General features: G+C 44.9%; 1 protein-coding gene across 1 annotated transcript in view; it reads right to left on the bottom strand.

The window, feature by feature from the left end:
* The window catches only part of LOC134358559 (deoxyuridine 5'-triphosphate nucleotidohydrolase-like), a 53,769-nt gene extending 31,712 nt beyond the window's left edge, over nucleotides 1–22,057 (bottom strand). The window contains exons 1-3 of the mRNA XM_063070929.1: nucleotides 21,854–22,057; nucleotides 5,643–5,772; nucleotides 4,847–4,938 (exon numbers count right to left, since the gene is read on the bottom strand). Of these exons, the coding sequence (XP_062926999.1) occupies nucleotides 4,847–4,938; nucleotides 5,643–5,772; nucleotides 21,854–22,001 (370 nt within the window). The 5' untranslated portion in view covers nucleotides 22,002–22,057. The remainder of the gene's footprint in view (nucleotides 1–4,846; nucleotides 4,939–5,642; nucleotides 5,773–21,853) is intronic.
* Nucleotides 22,058–22,335: the final 278 nt, after the last annotated feature.

Here is a 22,335-nt window from a genome sequence, read left to right as displayed (position 1 = left end):
TAACAGTTTGTTTAGCGACCTCCTCTCCACCACTAACCCAAAAGAATTATTTAATTAGTACATGAATAGCATATGGAATTCGTTGCTGCAGGCAGCTGTGGAGGGAAAATCTTTATGTATACTCAAGGCAGAGGTCGATAAGATTCTTTATTGGTCAGGGCATGAAGGGATATGGGGAGAAGGGAGGAGATTGGGGCTGAGGAAAATTGGATCAGCCATGATGAAATGGCAGAGGAGACTCAATGGGCCAAATGGCCTAATTCTGCTCCTATATGTTATGGTTCTATAGTTATTACATTACCTTGTCATAAGTGTGCACCTTACTAAAGTGGAACTACGTACACATTTTTCCTATAGCTCCCATATTTTTCTTTCAAGTCATCTCTGGAGTTACAAACCAAAGGCGACAAGTAAATTCTATAACAAACATGAGACCACTACCTACCTGTTGAACATAAGAAATAGGAACAGGAGTAGGCCATCTGGCCTGTCAAGCCTGCTCCGCCACTTTATTTTCAGTACTCCGCCACTGAAGCGCAGTACTTTATTTTTCTTCGCAAGGGGAGACCAGCATCAAGTTAAAAATAAAAATGACAGATACTGGACAAGGTTTACAAGTTTGTAAACAGTGAGTACCGGGTGATAGTAGTAATAAACTTTTAAAAGTCAGAAATGGCCTGCTACATTGTAAAAATAGACACGTTTGATCACAAAACAGATAACTGGGTGATGCATACTGAATGAATTGAGTGGTATGTTTCCAATGAAAAGGGATTGCCAGTTTTGCTGAATGTAATAAGTGGAAAAGCATATAGTTTGCTTACGAGTTTGACCACTCAACCAAACCAGACAAAACAAGCTTTGCGATTAATGTAAAAGTAATACAGGAACATTTACAACTGAGACCACTGTTGATTGGAGAATGCTTTAGCTTTTACAAGTGGAATCAAAAGGAAGGGGAGTCCATTTCAGCTCAAGTGGCTGAATTGCCGAAACTGAGCATTTCAGTACTGCCAATTCAGTAGCTTAATGATGCACCAAGAGATTGTTTAGCTTGTGGAATCTTAGAAGAAAGTATTCAAAAAGAGCTGCTAACTGCAGCACAACTCACATTTAAAAGAGCTGTTGAAATCGCTGCATCAATGGAAACAGTAGCCAGAGACACCATTAAGTTGCGGCATGGAATGAAAGTGAGCATAAACAAAAAATTCAACATTTGAACAGACACCTACCTGGCCAAACCAAACTGTATTACATTGTGCCAGGGGCTCACATACATCAGACCAATGCAGGTTTAAAGGTGAAACATACAGAGAGCATGAGGGGCAGACAAAACTAAATGGAAAGCGCAGGGAAGAGAAACATATTTTTTAAAAAATCAAGATGCAGTTTCAAAAAGAGCATTAATCTACATGCTGTTGATAAAAAAAAATACCGATAGTGATGAGAGTGACACAGGACCGAGTAACCTTGAGATTTACAATGTGAAAACTTACAAAAGACAAACAATATGGCTTACACTAGAAGTGAATGGCAAATTAAATTAGAATTAGACACTGGCTTGGCTGGAACATTTCAATGATACTGAACTGAAGCCTGTAGATGATCCAATGAAGAACTTATACTGGAGAGAAGACAACTCCTGTGAGAATGACATTTACGACAGTGAAATCCAACAACTAATAAGCCACATTGAGCTTTATGTGGTAAAAACAGAGTGCCAGCATCATGGGTCCATGATTGGCTGAGACAATTTGATTTGATTGGAGATCCATCCACAATTTTCCTGCTACATCCCCTTCATTAGTCAATTGAAAGTGAATTAAGAAAGATACTGGATGATGCCACAGCAGTGTTCCTGGACAGCACTGAAAAACTCAAACACACCAAGGATAAAATAGTGTTAAATGCCACACCCAAGTTTTACAAAGCCCATTCGGTTCCATATACTATCCATGATGAAGTAGCCAGTGAGCTGGATGGCACAGAGGGCAAAGGAATTCTTTCCAAAGTTGAGTGGAACCTATGGGTAACATCAGTGATCCCAGTAGCAAAGAATGGGTCCATCAAGATCTGTGATGATTTTAAGGTATCATCAACCCAGTACTGGAACTTAATGCCCAGAATAGAGGATATCTTTACAAACCTTTCTGGAGAGAAACACTTCTGCAAAGTGGACTTAGCTGAGGCCTACCTACAGATGGAGATGGAAGAAGAGTCCAGTGTTTTTCACCATAAAGACTCAACAAAGGGCTTTATCACTGTAATAGGCTTATTTTTGAGGTAGCACCTGCACCTACACTTTGGCAAAAAGCTATAGGACCAGATGCTGCAAGGTTGCCCAGGCCGTGTTACCTAGACAACATCACTGCTACCAGTGAGAATGACAAAGAAGATCTCCAAAATCTGAAGACAGATTAGAAGATCATGGGCTCAGAGCATGATGCAACAAGTGTTAATTCTTTAAACCAAGCTTTACTTATTGTGGTCACACTATTTACATACAAGGATTACATAAGTGTGCTGAGAAAATTCAAGCAGTGGGGGGATACCCCAAAGGCAAAGGACATGTCACAGTTGTGGTCCATTTCAAAAATTCTTAATTACTTTAACAGGTTCTTGCTAGATCTGGCTACTGTGCTCCACTCCTTGAACTCATTACTACAGATCGGGCGACGGGGGGAAGAAATGGCAATGGACAAGGCAGTATGAGGTGGCTTTCAAAAATGTAAAGGAAGTGGTGACGTCAGACATTGTACTCACACACTATGATCCACATCACCCAGTGAAGCTTGCCTGTAACACTTTCCCTTATGGAACAGGTGCAGTCTCTTATCTCATGGTAGTAGTGATGGAAATGAACACCCCATAGCCTTTGCATCACGTTCGTTTACTACTGCAGAGGAAAAGTATGCACAGGTTGTAAGAGAGGCCTTGAGTCTGGTTTGGGATGTAAAATGTTTCAAACAGTACCTGTACAGCAGAGTTACTGATTACTGGCCATCAACCACGAGTGTCCATTTTCAATCCCCTGAAGGGACTTCCACTAACAGCAGCAGCACGAATGCAGAGATGGGCTCCATTTCTTAGAGGACACAATTACGAGATTGACCCCAAGAAGACAATTAATCATGGAAATGCTGATGGACTATCCCATTTACCTTGGAAAAGGAAATACCTGAAAATCTTAAAAATAAGGATACTCCCTTTGACGTGTTCTCCCTAATGCAAATCGAAAGTCTCCCTACTATGACAGAGATGATCCAAAGGGAAACTGATAAAGACTCCAGTCTCAGGTTTACATGGCAACCCAAAATAGTGGGAATTTGCAGCAGAAATTTCAGTTTTCCCCAGATTTACCAGAGCCAGGATGAACTTGATAGGGGGTTACCTTACGTGGGGATTGAGAGTCATTGTACCATTCAAGCTGAGAGCTAAATTACTGGGAGACCTACATCAAGGAGTGGCCAAAATAAAAGTGTTAGCTCAAAGTTTTGTCCGGTGGCTTGGGACAGATAACAGATTGAGCAGATTGCCATACACTGTTTGGGATGCCAACATGTCCAGAAGATGCCAAGAACAGCTCTTCTCCAAACCTGGGAATGGCTTGCATTGCCCTGGCAGAAGGTTCATGTGAATTTTGCCATCCATTCATGGGCAAAATTTTCTTGGTAGTTGTGCATGCAGCTACAAAATGGCCAGAAGTGTTTCCAATGGCCTCCACTACAGCCTCGCACTCCGTTGGTGTATTGGAAAGCCTATTCTCAAGGACTGGAGTTCCAGAACACTTAGCCTGTGTCAATGGACCAGTTTGCTGCAGGGCAGCTTCAGCCATTCCTGGAAACGAATAGAATAAGCGACATATTACATCCAGACTGTACCTTCCAGCTACAAACAGCTTGGCGGAAAGGTCTGTCCAGTCTAAAGAATGCACTGCGTGCAATGTCAGTAGAACACACTACACTGACTCTGAATCAGAAGCTTGTCAATTTCTTTCTTGCATTTCTTTCTTGCATATAGTAATGCAACACACAATTGAACCAACAATTCACCAGCTATGCTGTCGCTGTCTCATCCCTTACGTTCACGCTTGGGAGCTCCTTGAACCCAATCTCAGAAGGAGTATACAAGACAAACAGCTGAGACACAGGAGGGATCCTCAAACACGGAGCTTCTATGTTTCACTCCTGGACAAGCGAGGAATTACAGAGGTGATCACAAGTAGGTGCTTGGAAAGACGAATGGAGATTGCATCTGACATCATCTGGAGACAACGCATTGATAAGCTGAGGAGAGCAGAGTCAAATGTTAGAAAAGAATTGTGTTCAAAGCTGTCAGAACCACTTTGAGCAGTCTCATAGTCATCTCCTACAAACACCATTGAGGAGTTCCCTGAACCTGAGGTATACAGGCATATTTGAGTTGAGATGCATTCTATAGTGAGTACTTGATAATTTAAAGTAAAACAGAAATACATGAGATACTTGTTCCCAGTGTTGGGGAAGTCCAGAACAAGGGGTCGCAGTTTAAGGACAAAGGGGAAGCCTTTTAGGACCGAGATGAGGAAAAACTTCTTCACACAGAGAGTGGTGAATCTGTGGAATTCTCTGCCACAGGAAACAGTTGAGGCCAGTTCATTGGCTATACGTAAGAGGGAGTTAGATATGGCCCTTGTGGCTAAAGGGATCGGGGGTATGGAGAGAAGGCAGGTACAGGGTTCTGAGTTGGATGATCAGCCATGATCGTACTGAATGGCGGTGCAGGCTCGAAGGGCCAAATGGCCTTCTCCTGCACCTATTTTCTATGTTTCTATGAAAGCTAAAGAGTAGCAGTTATTAACACTTACCCACTCTGCCATAGAAACCAGGAGGAAGTGCAATCTGAATATCAGTCTTCACAATAACTTTATCCTGAGGAAGGATCACATAATCATAGGCACTGCAAGACAACCAGAGAACTGAACTGAACAAGCTGGAGCAAATAATCAAGAAAACAGTGCACCATCCGTGCACTTCAATACCCACATTGTTCTTGAATTTATATGTCACATGATAAGTAGTTATCAGACATACTGCCAAGTGGTTACTACCCACCCTAAAATGCCCTTTGTACAGGCAGGTAGTCATAAAATTAGAGCAGACAGGCACCCGAGAAAGAGATGGTCAAGGGGAACAGAAATGTGTTTGCTCTGTAAAGCATCATAGGCTCAATGGACAGAATGGCCTCCTGCAATACTATAATCCTATAATTGTGACATACAATGGTTATCACTAATTGGGTGCAGGAGGGATACACTCAACCCGACAAGACAGAGTGGCGGGGAGGGGGGAGAGAAGAGAGAGCCAGAAAAAGTGAACGGGAAAGAGTAATAGGAAAGGGAAAGGGAGGGTATCAGAGCCCGAGGCGAACCATTTGGTGGCAAAATGAAAATAAAAACATCCAATTGCAGTGTAGGATTGCTATTATCAGTTTTCTTTTGAAGTACATCACTTTTGAAAAATCAATAAAGAAGCGAGGAGCGACGGGTTAATTCGAATAATAATTAAGTTTACTGCAAAAACGAAGGAAGATGCAGCACAAAGCTCGGGAAATGGAGCGCAGCGCCCTGAGACAGGTACCGGTTCCCCAGCCCGAAGACTCACCTGTAAAGGTCGTAACCCGCCGCCCGCGCCGAGCCCCGTGTCGGCCGGTACGCATTCTCGCTCAGCTTGGCAAACTTGAGCACGGCGCTCTTCACCGGTGAAACGGAGACAACTTCTGAGCTCGGCATGGCTGAGGGAGAAAGGGACGCGGGCTGAAAGTGCAAAGAGCCCGCCAAAAACCCGCGCTCCAATCAACGCACGCTCCAATCGGCCTCGCCAATCAGCGCCGACTGACAGCCGCCGCTCCAATCAGCGGCCGCCGTCCTCTTAGAGCGGGCTCCTAGGTCCCGCCCATTTCCAGGCGCCCACCCCTCCCCCCCAGGTTCCAGTCCCTTGCTTCTCTAATTCTCCCCGCACTCCCTCACCGACATGTCGGTCTCTCTCCACTCCCTGGGTAAAGCGTTTCATATTCTGCCGTGCACACTTTGTTTAATACTGAATTGTACATTTTCACACCCCCGTGCTCTTTTCTCCTCCTCATCTGCCGAGTTACACAGCGCTCCAGCTCTCATTACTTAACTTTATTTCCCTTCCCCACTGGTTTTATCTTCCCATCACCTCTCCCTTATCATCTAACTTACTGCTCAGATTCTAGCATCTGCAACCCCTTATTTCCATGTCACCCTCTCTTTCCCCTCTCCCCCCTCCATGAACGGCCGTTGCCACAAACTGTACCCTCTAATCCACTGCATGAACAGTCTCAAACCTAAAGCACTGACTCAGTTCCTCTCCACGGATGGTCCCCGATCTGCTAAATTCCTCCAGCATTTTGTGTGTGTAACCCACCAATCAACTGTTGCTCCCACTGTAAACCAAGCCAACAGATCAACTGCCATCACCACAAACCAGGTCAACCAATCAACAGACTAAACAAGATCATTCAGTCAACAAATTAATAGGCTATGGGGGGGGGGTGGACTATAAAAATGGTAGCCATTAGTGAGGAAGAACATGGACAAATGAATTAATCTGAGAATTTCCGGTATCTCACTTTCTCTGACAGGACCATGTCTGTGACACTGGCTCAGACTTTCTCTATTCATCAGCATAGCCTTACAAGCTGGTCTGCACTAATGTATTCAGTTATACGTTGCCCTTATTGACGGGCAACCTCATTTACAACAAAACCCTAAGGAATCCTGGCCACACCCTATCAGAGATGTTCCCTTTCTCTTATCCACCCAGTCTCCTACTCTATAAATTAAAACCAATTATTTTCTCTCTTCGTCAGTTCTGATGGCAAGTTCTTCAACCTGCAAAGATAACTATTTCTCTTCGCAAGGATGCTGTCTGAACTGCTGAGTTTTTCTGGGTTTCTTGTCATTCTTAAAATTTCAAGCATCTGCAGTTTCTTTTTTGCTTTTCATTCACGCTATATGGTGTATTCGACAGGAACGTTCACCTCAGAATAAATGATGAAAATACTCGGCAAGTTCACCAGCGTCTGAGGAACGAGAAACCTGATGAGTGGTTCAGAACCAAAACTGACAAGTGAAAACTACAACAGCAAATGAGGAACTCAACAGGTCATGCAATATCTATGGGGGAAAATAGACAGTCAACATTTTGGTTGGCGACCCTTCATCCGCACTTAAGTCATTCAGCAAACGGTTCAGTATCAGTAGATACTCGATGTCCAGCTACGACGATGTTCCCAAAAGGTCCAAATACATGATGCATGACTCCACGACATGTTGATGCAGCACAGAGTTGAGCAAGTGGATCGGCTGCCTCACCACTCCAGCAACCTAGGTTTCACCTTGGCCTCAGGTGCTTTCTGTGTGGAGTTTGCACATTCTCCCTCTAACTATGTGGATATCCTCTGGGTGCTCCAGATTCCTCCTACATATGTGAGATGCTAAGTTAATTGGGCACTGTAAATTGACCTTGGTGTGTGTAGATGCAGTGTACAATCCGAGGGAGTTGATTGTAATATGGGAAGAATAAAATGGATTATAATAGGATTGGTGTAGAAATGGTCAGTGCAGACTCTGCGGGCTGAGATCAGAATCAGGTTTATTATCACCAGCTATGACATGAAATTTGTTAACTTAGCAAAAGCAGTTCAATGCAATAGCAGAGAAAATATATAATAAAATAATAATAAACAAGTAAATCAATTACAATATATTGAATAGATTTTTTTAAATGTGCAAGAACAGAAATATTGTAATTTTAAAAAAGTGAGGTAGGGTCCAAGGGTTCAATGTCCATTTATGAGTCGGATGACAGAGGGGAAGAAGCTGTTCTTGAATCGCTGTGTGTGCCTTCAGGCTTCTGTACCTCCTACCTGCTGGTAACAGCAAGAAAAGGGCTTGCCCTGGGTGCTAGACGTCCTTAATAATGGACGCTGCCTTTCTGAGACACCGCTCCCTGAAGATGCCCTGGGTACTTTGTAGGCTAGTACCCAAGATGGAGCTGACTAGATTTACAACCCTCTACAGCTTCTTCCAGTCCTGTGCAGTAGCCCCCCACCCCCCATACCAGACAGTGATGCAGCCTGTCAGAATGCTCTCCACAGTACATCTATAAAAGTTTTTGACTGTATTTGTTGACATGCCAAATCTCTTCAAACTCCTAATAAAGTAGAGCCACTGTCTTGCCTTCTTTATAGCTACATTGATATGTTGGGACCAGGTTAGATCCTCAGAAATCTTGACACCCAGGAACTTGAAAATGCTCACCCTCTCTACTTCTGATTCCTCTATGAGAATTGGTATGTGTTCCTTCATCTTACTCTTCCTGAAGTTCACAATCAGCTCTTTCGTCTTACTGATGTGAGGCCAGGTTGTTGCTGCAGCACCACTCTGGTTGGTATATCTCACTCTTGTACACCCTCTCGCTACCACCTGAGATTCTACCAACAACAGTTGTATCATCAGCAAATTTATAGATGGTATTTGAGCTATGCCTAGCCACACAGTCAAGTATATATACAGAGTAGGGCAGTGGGCTAAGCACACACCTGAGGTGCGCCAGTGTTGATCGTCAGTGAGGAGAATATTTTATCACCAATCCAGACAGATTGTGGTCTCCCAGTTAGGAAGTCGAGGATCCAATTGCAGAGGGAGGTACAGAGGCCCAGGTTCTGCAACTTCTCAATCAGGATTGCGCGAATGATGGTATTAAATGCTGAGCTATGGAGAGCCATTGAGATTGCGTCTGCTGTTGACCTATTGTGGCAATAGGTAAATTGCAATGGGTCCAGGTCCTTGCTGAGGCAGGAGTTCAGTCTAGTCATGACCAACCTGTCAAAGCATTTCATCACTGTCGCTGTGAATGCTCCAAGTCAATAGTCATTAAGGCAGCTCACATTATTCTTCTTGGGCACTGGTATAATTGTTGCCTTTTTGAAGCAAGTGAGAACTTCTGCCCGTAGCAGCAAGAAGTTGAAAATGTCCTTGAATACTCCCAATAGTAGGTTGGCACAGGTTTTCAGATCCTTACCAGGTACTCCATCCAGGTGGAGGTGGAGCCTAGGAGGAACAATGGTGCCGAAGGGCGACTCCTTTGCTCACATCTTCGGAAACAGCTCTATTTCTACCTTTAATATTTTATTTTTTCCTTTCAGCGTTCTTTTGAAGACCCTAATCTGGAGTTACACGCAGGCTTCAGTTCTTTGCGGGACTGGCCTGAGAATCTCGATCGTGTTTGGAAGCCTAAGATCTCGGGCTCTGGAGACGGGCGGATCGGTGTCACGGCAGGAGATTCATGTGGCGTCGGGGAGGCCAGAAAATCTTTTGCTGTGGGTCTGAAGACCTGAGGTCTTTGCGATCTTCGGACACAGAGCTCGAAAAAAGCGACGAAATGGACTTTTAATATGATAAACCAGCGGGTTGTTGTTATGTCTCCCGCTCGCTGTGAAAATGGGGAACACCTCCCTCTCCCTTGCCAGGGGCAGAGAGAACTGGTGAGTTATCGAATGTCAGATGAAATGTGAAGCCTTTTGGGTAACTTTGGTCTGTGTCTTTGCTATTGCTTAGCACGATTGAGCTCAGTGATGGTACCGATCTTTTTTTTGTTGGTGGGGGGAAGGGGGATTGTTGCTCGCTGCTGCTTATGCACAGGAGGGGTGAGCTGGGGGGGAGATTTTAGGGTTCTCACGTTTAACGTCATTCATTCTCTGGGGCACTTCTCTGTTTTCGTGGATGTTTACGAAGAAGAAGCATTTCAGGATGTATATTGTATACATTTCTCCGACATTAAATTTGACCTTTGAACCTTCCACCTTGCAAGGGTTCACTCTCTTTAAAGACAGCCTAACATTGGCCTCTGAGACAGAGATTACAGGGTCACCGGGTGCAGCAGGGATCTTCACAGCTGCAGTTGTGTTCTCCCTTTCAAAGCGGGCATAGAAGGCGTTGAGTTCATCTGGTAGTGAAGCATTGCTGCCATTCATGCTATTGGGTTTCGTTTTGTAGGAAGTAATGTCCTGCAAACCCTGCCAGAGTTGCCATGCATCCAATTTCACCCCCAACCTCGTTCGAAATTGTCTTTTCGCCCTTGAAATAGCCCTCTGCAAATCATACCTGGTTTTCTGGTACAGGCCTGGGTCGCCAGACTTGAATGCCACAGATCTGGCCTTCAGCAAATGACGTAGCTCCTGGTTCATCCACGGCTTTTAGTTTGGGAATGTACAGTAAGTCTTTGTAGGCACACACTCATCCACACAGATTTTAATGAAGTCGGTAACAACTGCAGCATACTCATCCAGGTTCGAAGATGAATCCCTGAATATAATCCAGTCCACTGATTCAAAGCAGTCCTGTAGGCGCTCCTGTGACTCCTTTGTCCATACCTTTTTGGTCCTCACTGCTGGTGCTGCAGTCTTCAGTCTCTGCCTATACTCAGGGAGTAGAAGTACAGCCAGGTGATCAGACTTCCCGAAGTAAGGGCATGGAATAGCACAGTAGGCATTCTTGATGGTGGTGTAGCAATGGTCCAGTGTGTTGTTTCCTCTGGTATTGTTGATGGTACTTGCTTAGTGATTTTTTCAGACTGGCCTGGTTAAAATCTCCCAAAATGATGGTCAGCTACTGCTGAATTCTGAAACCAATGGACTCCTGCCCAGCTGATCACTGTTTCTGGAGAGAAAACAACTGATTATTACAGGTGCATGACCTTCTTGTTCTTTCAGCTTGCTGATGGGAGTTCTCCTTCAGATTCCTGCTTCCATCCCCAAGAATCACTCCCCTTCATACAGCACTTGCCCTTGCAACTGCAGGAGATGCAGTATCTCATAAACATAAGAAATTTTGCAGACGCTGGAAATCAAAAGAAGCACACACAAGTTCCTTCAGCATCTTGCGTGTGTTGCTCTGGACTTCCAGCATCTTCAGATGCTGCCTGTTGTGTTTCCTCCAACATTTTCTGGGAAATGCAACACCTCCTCCTTCATCTCCTCCCTCCCCACCATCAGGGGATCCAATAAAGCCCTTGCAGGTGAAGCAACAATTTACTAGTGGGCTGTTTTTCATGCTCATGATATAGTCTCATTTACATTAGAGGAAATCTTCTGAAGTAGTCCTTCAGGACTGATAATGGCTTCGTTCCATTCAGATTTCAACAGTTCGGATGTGGCTGATGTAGATGCTGATCAATGCAGATCAGTAGATCGTGGATGCAAGGTGATCACCACCAATGTTCTCTCTAAGGTGTGCATGCGCACACATCTTTTGCTTCTAGTGCGCAAAGGAATTTACACTGTGCGCAAAAGGTTGTCACCCTCTACCTCACTGGCATGTTACGTATATTTCATGATCATACACAATCACATTTCCTTTTCCGTTTCTGATGTGGATGGTGTTGATAACATGGAGTTTGTGATGATTTGTCTGCCGATTTTAGAACTGACTTATTTATAGTGTTTCTATTGAAGAAATTATTCAGTGTGCACATGTTGTTGTCACTGGGCAAAGAAATTGCACAGCACAAGATTTTTGTGCACACTGGTCATTACAAGTTGGAGGGACTCAAGTGCAGAAGGTGTTGGCCTGAGAGGAGAGACTGGACTTCCAATTTTGAGGACTTTGTGAGGACAGTGTTTGTTGAGATATTTTCCCAGGTAGTCCAAGGCTCAGAAACATAAGGAGGAAGGGATCACAGCTGCCTGGCAGACCATCAGGTCTGTACCAGGTCTGACAACTTGGTTTTCAAATGTCCTTTATTATCCAAGGACCAAAAATGGTGAATTTCACCATTAATAACCCCCTTTGCTGAAAGATGGTTCCCAAGATATGGAAGGTGTTTCAAGTTCTCCAGGTCTCACCCATCAAAAGGCTGCGGAGTGCAACAGGGCAAGGTTGGTGGAGAATCCTGGTCTTTCAGACATTGAGCATAAGATCCACGCTCAGGTATATCTCAGTGAATGAGTCAATAGTGTCTTAGAGATCGGCACCCGGGTGGGTGTGAATGGAAGTGCCATCCACCACTGCAGCTCACTGCTGTAGTCTTTCTGGCCCTGTTTCTGTAGTGTAGACACTGTGGATTGAGAAGTTTGCCATTTGTTCTGAAGATTAACTCCAGTCCTGGGGAGGATTGTTGAAAATTTTGTCCAACGATGCAGCAGGAAAGACTGATAGAATTGTTAGTGCTGTGACAGACCCTGTTTGACACCCGTCCTTACTGAGATTAGTTCTGCCCCTGGTTAGTATCATGACTTATTTGCTTTTGTGGAGCAAATGTAAGAGATGAATTTCTGTGGGTGACGAGGGTGTTCCACATTCTTTCTTGACTGATGAACGAAGTCTGGAGTGAGGTTACAGAAGGCCACATACAGAGGCTGGTTCCACTCCCAGTGTTATTATTAGGGTTTGCATGGAGTGGAGGTCATGTGCACCGAGTCACCTAGGCGGACACAATTCACTCTGCGATTCAGAAAGCAGATCTTCAGCCATGGGGAGGAGTTGGCTCAGGATGTCCCTACGTCAGACATCAGAAAGACCTCTCTGCAGTTACCTCATCACACTTGATTCCTTTTCTTGAAGATCAAGTTCAAGTTTAATTATCATTCAACCATAGATTAATAATAGCCAAACGATACAGCGTTGCTTCAGGGCAAGGTGCAAACCACATTACCAAGAGCGCACAGCACACTCACATAGCATATAGCACAAATAATGGTTACCATTATGCCATTTGACATTCTGTGATATACCTTTTTCATCCCTAATGTGAACAAGGAGACGGTAGATTCAACCCCAGGATTTCAATGGGATACCAAATTTTCCTGGCACCTGTCCTTTTCTGAGTTGAGGTGCATCCTTCTTGTCAGTCAGGAGTGGATGAACCAAGTGGGCGGCTGTGGGATGAAGGCCAGAGGGCTCACATCAAGCACCACACTGCAAGTTAAGGTTTCGAAGTGTTCCATTCACAGAGGGCACTGACTACCTCTCTATCCCTGATTGTGGAGGGACAGTGCAGGAAGCTCACTCATCTCATGATCCCACACCTGCACTCTTGGCTCGTGGGAAAACTGTTATGTACACTCGGGGTCCAAGGGACCCTGCAACAAGTGCATCAGACATAAAACTTTACCTCGTTTTATTTTAACTCAGTTGTCAATACTTCTCCGGTCAGAAAGTTGGAACTGGTTATGTCCAAGTCTGACAGATGACACCTTCAACTCAGCCCATTTGGCACTGTTGACATCAGTAGATCTGAACAATTGCCCGATTTAAACCTAGAGGAACTTTTTTTTTGTCACCTCTGTTTTTCTCATGGCATGAAAGGTGGCCATTTAGTCCACTGAATCAATACTGGACCTCAAAGCTATTCCATCTGTCCAGTTTCCCCATTTATTTTCTATACAGGCTGTTTCAAGGAAATGAACACCAGAACATATCAACTAGCTGTGGGAGGAAATCCAGGCACAGGCAGAACATACAAACTTCGCACACAGAGCACTCGAAGTGAGGATTGAACCTGGGTCACTGAAGGTGAACTGTGCTACTCTCTACCCAGCACATGTACGTATGAATTAGGAGCCAATCGACCCATATGTCATGTTCATGCCAATCTCCACCTTAAATACAACCAACGCCCTGGCCCCCACAGTTGCCCGTGGTAACAAATTCCACAAGTTCACCACCCTCTGGCTCCAGAAATTTCTCCACATCTCTGTTTTAAATGGACACCCCTCTATGCTGAGGCTGTGCCCTCTTGTCCTAGACTCCCCACCGCGGCAAACATCCTTTTCGCATCCACTCTGTTTAGGCCTTTCAACATTCAAAAGGTTTCAATGACATCCCTCCTCATTGTTCTAGATTCCAGCAAGTACAGACCCAGAGCCATTAAACGTTCCTCCTATGATAAGCTTTTCATTCCCAGAATCATCCTTGTGAACCTCCTCTGAACCCTCTCCAGTGCCAGCACATCTCTTCTCAGATAAGAAGCCCAAAACTGTTCACAATACTCAAGGTGAGGCCTCACCAGTGCCTTATAAAGCCTCAGTATCACATTCCTGACCTTAAATTCTAGACCTCTTGAAATGAATGCTAACATTACCTTTGCCTTCTTCACCACCGACACAAACTGCAAGTTAACCTTCAGGGTGTTCTGCACAAAGACTCCCAAGTCTCCTTGTATCTCAGATTTTTGGATTTTCTCTTTTAGAAAATAAACTGCACATTTATTTCTTCTACCAAAGTGCATGACCGTGCATTTTCCAATATTGTACTTCATTTTCCACCTTCTTATCCATGCTCCTAATCTGTCTCAGTCCTTCTGCGGTCTTCCTGTTTCCTCAATACTAACTGCCCCTCCACCAATGTAAGTATTAAGAAAGAGGATGTGCTGGAGCTTTTGGAAAGCATCAAGTTGGATAAGTCACCGGGACCGGATGGGATGTAACCAGGCTACTGTGGGAAACGAGGGAGGAGATTGCTGAGCCTCTGGCAATGATCTTTGCATCAGCAATGAGGAAGGGAGAGGTTCCGGAGGATTGGAGGGTTGTGGATGTTGTTCCCTTATTCAAGAAAGGGAGTAGGGATAGCCCAGGAAATTATAGGCCAGTGAGTCTTACTTCAGTGGTTGGTGAGTTGATAGAGAAGATCCTGAGAGGTAGGATTTATGAACATTTGGAGAGGCATAATATGATTAGGAATAGTCAGCATGGGTTTGTGAAAGGCAGGTCGTGCCTTAACAGCCTGATTGAATTTCTTGAGGATGTGACTAAGCACATTGATGAAGGTAAAGCCGTAGATGTAATGTATATGGATTTCAGCAAGGCATTGATAAGGTACCCCATGCAAGGCTTATTGAGAAAGTAAGGAGGCATGGGATCCAAGGGGACATTGCTTTGTGGATCCAGAACTGACTTGCCCACAGAAGGCAAAGAGTGGCTGTAGATGGGTCATATTCTGCATGGAGGTCAGTGACCAGTGATGTGCCTCAGGGATCTGTTCTGGGACCCCTACTCTTTGTGATTTTTATAAATGACCTGGATGAGGAAGTGGAGGGATGGGTTAGTAAATTTGCTGATGACACAAAGGTTGGGGGTGTTGTGGATAGTGTGGAGGGCTGTCAGAGGTTACAGTGGGGCATTGATAGGATGCAAAACTGGGCTGAGAAGTGGCAGATGGAGTTCAACCCAGATAAGTGTGAGGTGGTTCATTTTGGTAGGTCAAATATGAGGGCAGAATATAGCATTAATGGTAAGAATCTTGGCAGTGTGGAGGATCAGAGGGATCTTGGGGTCTAAGTCCATAGGACACTCAAAGCTGCTACGCAGGTTGACTCTGTAGTTAAGAAGGCATATGGTGCATTGGCCTTCATCAATCGTGGAATTAGGTTTAAGAGCTGAGAGGTAATGTTGCAGCTATATAGGACCCTGGTCAGACCCCACTTGGAGTACTGTGCTCAATTCTGGTCGCCTCACTATAGGAAGGACGTGGAATCCTTAGAAAGGATGCACAGGAGATTTACAAGGATGTTGCCTGGATTCGGAAGCATGCCTTATGAGAATAGGTTGAGTGAACTCGTCCTTTTCTTCTTGGAGCGACGGAGGATGAGAGGTGACTTGACAGAGGTGTACAAGATAATGAGAGGCATTGATCGTGTGGATAGTCAGAGGCTTTTCCCCAGGGCTGAAATGGCTAGCACGAGAGGGCACAGTTTTAAAGTGCTTGAAAGTAGGTACAGAGAAGATGTCAGGGGTAAGTTTTTTACGCAGAGTGGTGAGTGTGTGGAATGGGCTGCCGGCAGTGGTGGAGGCAGAAACAATAGGGTTTTTTAAGAGACTCCTGGATGGGTACATGGAGCTTAGAAAAATAGAGGGCTGTGGGTAAAGCCTAGGTAATTCTAAGGTAGGGACAGGTTCGGCACAGCTTTGTGGGCCGAAGGGCCTGTATTGTGCTGTAGGTTTTCTATGTTTCTATGTTTCACTCAATCCAGTATAGCTGATCCCCTAGTAAGCTCTATGACAAAGTGCTCTAAAAAGCCATCTCGTAGGCATTCAACAAATTCACTTTCGAGATCCATTATCAACTTGATTTTCCCAATCGACCTGCATGTTAAAATTTCACATAACTATCATAACATTGCCCTTTTGACATGCCTTTTCTATTTCCTGTTTTAGTCTGTAGTCTACATCCTAGTTACTGTATGGAGGCCTGCATATAACTCCCATCAGAGTCCTTTTATCCTTATAGTTTCTTAACTCAAACCCACAAGTATTCAGCATCTTCCAATCCTATTTCATATCTTTCTGATGATTTGATGTCACTCTTTACCAGCAGAGACATGCCACCCCCTCTGCCTGCCCTCCTACCCCTCCGATACAATGTGTAACCCTGGAATTCAGCTCCTAACTACAATCACCCTTCAGCCACCCAGATCATCCAGTATCGACCTAGGCCCTACAACTATCCAAAAACTCTGCTCGTACTGCCTTCTGAGGACAAGAGTTCTAAAGATTCATAATGTTCTGAGAGAAAAGATTTTGTAGGCAAGTCCCCATTCTTAAACACTGACCCCTAGTTCTAGATTCTTCCACCAGAGGAAACACCTTCTCCTCCTATACGGTTAAGACCCTCAAGGTTGTTTTTTAATGTTTTTTATGAAGTCATGCCCAACTTTAAGTCCAGTGTACACAAGCATGACCTGCCCAACTTTTCCCGAATCCAGTTCAAGTGAAGGCTCTCAACCCAAAACATTAATTGTCCGTTTCCCTCCAGAGATGCTGCCTGACCTGCTGATTTCTTCCAGTATCTTGTTTGTTGCTCGAGATTCCAGTATCTACAGCCTCTTGTATTTCTCATTATTGGTCTAGTAAACCTTTTCAGTACTGCATCCAACTCATTAACATTTCAACTATTGTCACAACCACAACTAACGTATTGTTCTCTCAGTACTCATCAGTAGCCCACAGAACCACTGGATGACAGAAGAAGTGAATGTATTTGCGTAATGTAGAGAAATAAAACCTTACCAAAGCTTTCAGCTACATACACATTGTTCACTAAGTCCTCTTTAAATGTCACTCTCCACTTATTTCAAAATACACACAGAAATGTTGAAAACACTCAGTGGGTTAAATACCCTCTGGGGGGAGAACAGCAGTGCTAATGCTTCAGATCAAAGACCTTTCACCGAATACCTTTATGTTAAATAATCTTGAGTGGCTTCCCATAATATCTCATGCTACATTAGCTCTAGTGCATGTCTTTATAATATTTCATTCACAATGTTTACCTAGTTTTAATAAACTTGTTACAAAGTTCTGGGTGTGTTGTTCTGCCAGCCTGGACAAGTTTCACCCCTCAGGAATTGAGATTTCAGGCTATAAACCCTAAACTCTACTGAACCCTAACCCTCTCTTCCCAAACGCTGTCTGACCTGCTGAGCATTTTGTTTTTGTTTCAGAATTCCTGCACGTGCAGTCGCTTTTTTTTTGGCTTTTCTAACTTGTTCCAAAGAAGGGTGCCCTAAATAGGAAATCCTACAGAAATCCCACCAATTCAGTCTTAATCCAATTTCATCTGTGTGTGATTTTCAGTTATCTGCATGAAATATCTTGTACCCTTGAAGGCATCAAGCTAAGTACCATCAGGATTAGTTTTAAGTCTCTTTATTGTTAACTGAATATATGAAACTCGTGCGGTATAACTTCAGGGTCACCTGTACCCTTGGTATCCAAATATGAACGGAATGTTGGCCTTCATTGCTAGAGGGATTGAATTTAAGAGCAGGGAGATTATGCTGCATCTGTACAGGGTAATGGTGAGGCCGCATCTGGAGCTCTCCGTACAGTTCTGGTCTCCATACTTGAGGAAGAATATACTGGCTTTGGAGGCAGTACAGAGCAGGTTCACCAGGTTAATTCCGGAGATGAGGGGTTTAGACTGTGAGGAGAGATTGAGTTGCCTGGGACTGTACTCACTGGAATTCAGAAGGATGAGAGGAGATCTTATAGAAACATATAAAATGATGAAAGGGATAGATAAGATAGAGGCAGGAAAGTTGTTTCCACTGGTAGGTGAAAAACTAGAGGACATAGCCTCAGGATTCAGGGCAGTAAATTTAGGATTTAGATGAGGAGGAACTGCTTTTCCAAGAGTGTGGTGAAAGTGTGGGATTCTCTGCCCAATGAAGCGGTGGAGGCTACCTCAGTAAACATATTTAAGTCAAGACTGGATAGAATTTTTGCATAGTAGGGGAATTAAGGGTTATGGGAATAGGCAGGGAGGTGGAGATGAGTCCACAGTCAGATCAGATATGATCTTATTGAATGGCAGAGCAGGCATGACAGGCCAGATGGCCGACTCCTGCTCTGAATTCTTATGTTCTTAGGAAGATTGGTACAAAACCCAGTGAAAAGCCTCCAGTCATAGGGCAGGGTTTAAGGACTCAAAGCCCCAATTCGACACCAAGTTTCTGCTATTGATCATATCCCACTGTGTCCACTGTTTTCCAACTGCCTGAAATGATATCAACTGCCTTTAGCTGACTTCTACCTCCGTTCCCCGGACTAATGCTGCCTGAAACTTTGAGTCAAAGTACCATGTCAATGTTCTAAAGAATGATCAGGAATCCAACCAGTTTTGTTGTACGGTAAGGCCCTCCAATGATATGAAAGGCATTCGTTTTTTTTAGTCCAGTGAGGCATTTGGCAGACAGTTCTCTGAGCTATGAGGGGAGGTTGGTACATGGTTAACATAAACCATAGAACAGTACAATACAGTACAGGCCCTTCAGCCCACAATGTTGTGCTTACAGAGCTGTGGGGGAGAGGTAATACCAGCACCATCTTAAAACAGTCTGTCAAAGCCTGCACTGTCGAGTTCTATTTCACCACCTCTGTGCTACAACTTAACAATACAGATGTTCTCTTCCAGGTCTGAGACTGTTCTAGAGTTGAGGCAGTTGGTCAGGCTGGGTTACAACACCAAACATTTGCTCCAGACCTTCCGAAAGGACCACCTTCCGCAGGCCTTTCAGATTTGTTCGCACCCCGGTCTCACAGCACAGGAACAGGCTCTCCAGCCCTCTGAGCTCCCACCATCCACTTAAACATCCTGTATGGCCATCAGCTTCAGCACTGGGAGGAACACTCAGAAGTTTAATTCAGATTAATGAAAGGTGTTGCATTTTGGTAAGACAAACCGGGACAGGACTTACACAGTAAATGATAGGGTCCTGAAGAGTATTGTAGAACAGAGAGACTTGCGGGTACAGTACATAGTGCTCTGAAAGAGGCGATACAAGTAGTCAGGGTCATGGAGAAGACACTTGGCACTCTTGCCTTCATCGTTTAGGGTATTTTGTACAGGAGTTGGGACGTCATGCTATACTAGATATTAGTGAGCCCATATTTGGAGTACTGTGGACAGTTCTGGTCACCCTGCTTTCCAAAGAATGTCATTAAACTGGGGATGGTGCAAAGATTTACGAGGACGTTACCAAGACTGGAGGGCTTGGGTTATAAGGAGAGGTTGGCCTGTTTTCTCTGGAGTGTAGGAGGTGGAGGGGTGACCTTATAGAGGTTTATAATAATCATGAGGCGTGTAGATAGCTGACTGGTCAGTTTTTTCCCCCAGATTAGGGGAGTCCTAAACCAGAAGGTGCAGGGGTAGAGTAAGAGGGAACATTTTTAAAGGGACCATCTGTTTCACACAGAGCGCGGTGGGTATGTGGAACAAGCTGCCAGAGGAAGTGGTAAAAGCACGTACAATTACCATTTTCAATAGACTCTTGGACACGTTTAGAAGGACAAGGAGGCCAAGTCAGGTCATTTGGCTGGCGTGGACAAGATGGCGCAAAAGGCATGTTTCCGTGCTGTTTAACTCTATGACTCAAAGGTCAGGAACAAAATTCACTTGGAGATCGGCAGAGCCTGAGGCACCTGCTGAAATCTGTGGAGTCCCACTAATGTTCACAGACCCGAGCTGGGACCTCTGCACAGACCCCTGAAAATCCACTCACTGCTCAGAGTGGAGGCTGTTCCCACTGCAGTTTGTGTGAAAAATAAACAAGGCGTCTCACAGCTGAGTGGAGAGCTGAATCCACTGCAGCAGACTGATAGAAACACCATTGGCTGCAATAAATCCAGTGGTCAGAGGGTCATTACAAGTGTCAGGAACCATCGTCCACACTGTCCATATTGTCCAGACTGACTCCCATATGTGCATCAATGTCCTCTCTCTGGCACAATGAGGCCAAACTCAAACAGAGGGACAACACCTCATATTCTGCCTTCCTCCAAACTGATGGCACGAGCAGCAAGTTCTCTAACACCCAATAATTACCCTCTCTCCCTTTTCCCTCCTTTTCCATTCCCCAATCTGGTTACCCTCTCACCTTTTTCCCCCAACCCCATCCTCATGACCTGCCATTAAACTCCCTACGGTTCCCCTCCTCCTTCCCTTTCTCCTGCCCCACTCCTATCACATTCCCTCTCCTTCATCTCTCCCACCCAATCACTTCTCAGCTTCTGGCATCATTCCCCCTTCACCCGGTCTCACCTACCACCCGCTAGTTTGGCCTCCTTCCCCACCCCATACCATAGAAACCACAGCACAGAAACAGGCCCTTTGGCCCTTCTTGGCTGTGCCGAACCATTTTCTGCCTAGTCCCACTGACCTGCACACGGGCCATATCCCTCCATACACCTCCCATCCATGTATCTGTCCAATTTATTCTTAAATGTTAAAAAAGAACCCGCATTTACCACCTCATCTGGCAGCTCATTCCATACTCCCACCACTCTCTGTGTGAAGAAGCCCCCCCTAATGTTCCCTTTAAACTTTTCCCCCCTCACCCTTAACCCATGTCCTCTGGTTTTTTTCTCCCCTTGCCTCAGTGGAAAAAGCCTGCTTGCATTCACTCTATCTATACCCATCATAATTTTATATACCTCTATCAAATCTCCCCTCATTCTTCTATGCTCCAGGGAATAAAGTCCTAACCTATTCAACCTTTCTCTGTAACTGTTTCTCAAGTCCCGGCAACATCCTTGTAAACCTTCTTTGCACTCTTTCAACCTTATTTATATCCTTCCTGTAATTTGGTGACCAAAACTGAACACAATACTCCAGATTCGGCCTCACCAATGCCTTATACAACCTCATCATAACATTCCAGCTCTTATACTCAATACTTCAATTAATAAAGGCCAATGTACCAAAAGCTCTCTTTACGACCCTATCTACCTGTGACGACACTTTTAGGGAATTTTGTATCTGTATTCCCAGATCCCTCTGTTCCACTGCACTCCTCAGTGCCTTACCGTTAACCCTGTATGTTCTACGTTGGTTTGTCCTTCCGACGTGCAATACCTCAAAATTGTCAGTATTAAACTCCATCTGCCATTTTTCAGCCCATTTTTCCAGCTGGTCCAAGTCCCTCTGCAGGCTCGGAAAACCTTCCTCACTGTCTACTACACCTCCAGTCTTTGTATCATCAGCAAACTTGCTGATCCAATTTACCACATTATCATCCAGATCATTGATATAGATGACAAATAACAATGGACCCAGCACTGATCCCTGTGGCACACCACTAGTCACAGGCCTCCACTCAGAGAAGCAATTCTCTACCACCTTCCTACTCTGGCTGCATTTCCAGCTTTGATGAAAGGTCTCGGCCCGAAACAGCAACCGTTTATTCATCTCCACAGAAGCTGCCTGACTCGCTGAGCTCCTCCAGCATTTTGTGCGTGCTGCTCCAGATTTCTAGCATCTGACTCAGGCAAACATGACCGGCAATGTTCTTACTGTCTTTCCCCTGCTCGGCTCTGGAGGTCCCTGTCTCCGCTCTGGAAGTGCAGAGCGCCCCTGGGAGTGCACGGGTCCCCGCCTCCCAGCCGATGCAGCGGATGAAAGAGCCTCCGACCAGAAGCACGGGACCCGAGCTGCGGAGCATCGCCCGTCAGACGCGACCGAGCGGTGGCCAGACGAACCGGGGGTGGAGCAGGAAGCAGGCGGGTCCTTCCTGTGCCGACCTACGGCTCCGTGGGCAGCGCTGTGCTGCGGGAAAGCGCTCGCTGTTAAAGGGAACGCTGTCTTACATCAAGTAGGTGGTTTACATCTCACCATTTTGAAGCCTAATGGCTTGCTTCTGGCTCAGCAGCTACAGAATTCTTCCAGCTTTTTATATTATTTTAGGTCATTTAAAAATATTAAACTTCAAAGTAATCTTTACTATACTCTACGGGTATTCGCAGTAAACACAATATAATCAATGCAAATCACCCCAA

This window comes from Mobula hypostoma, chromosome 18, assembly GCF_963921235.1.
Source record: "Mobula hypostoma chromosome 18, sMobHyp1.1, whole genome shotgun sequence".
NCBI classification, from domain to species: domain Eukaryota; kingdom Metazoa; phylum Chordata; class Chondrichthyes; order Myliobatiformes; family Myliobatidae; genus Mobula; species Mobula hypostoma.
This window is presented reverse-complemented; position numbering and strand designations above follow the sequence as displayed.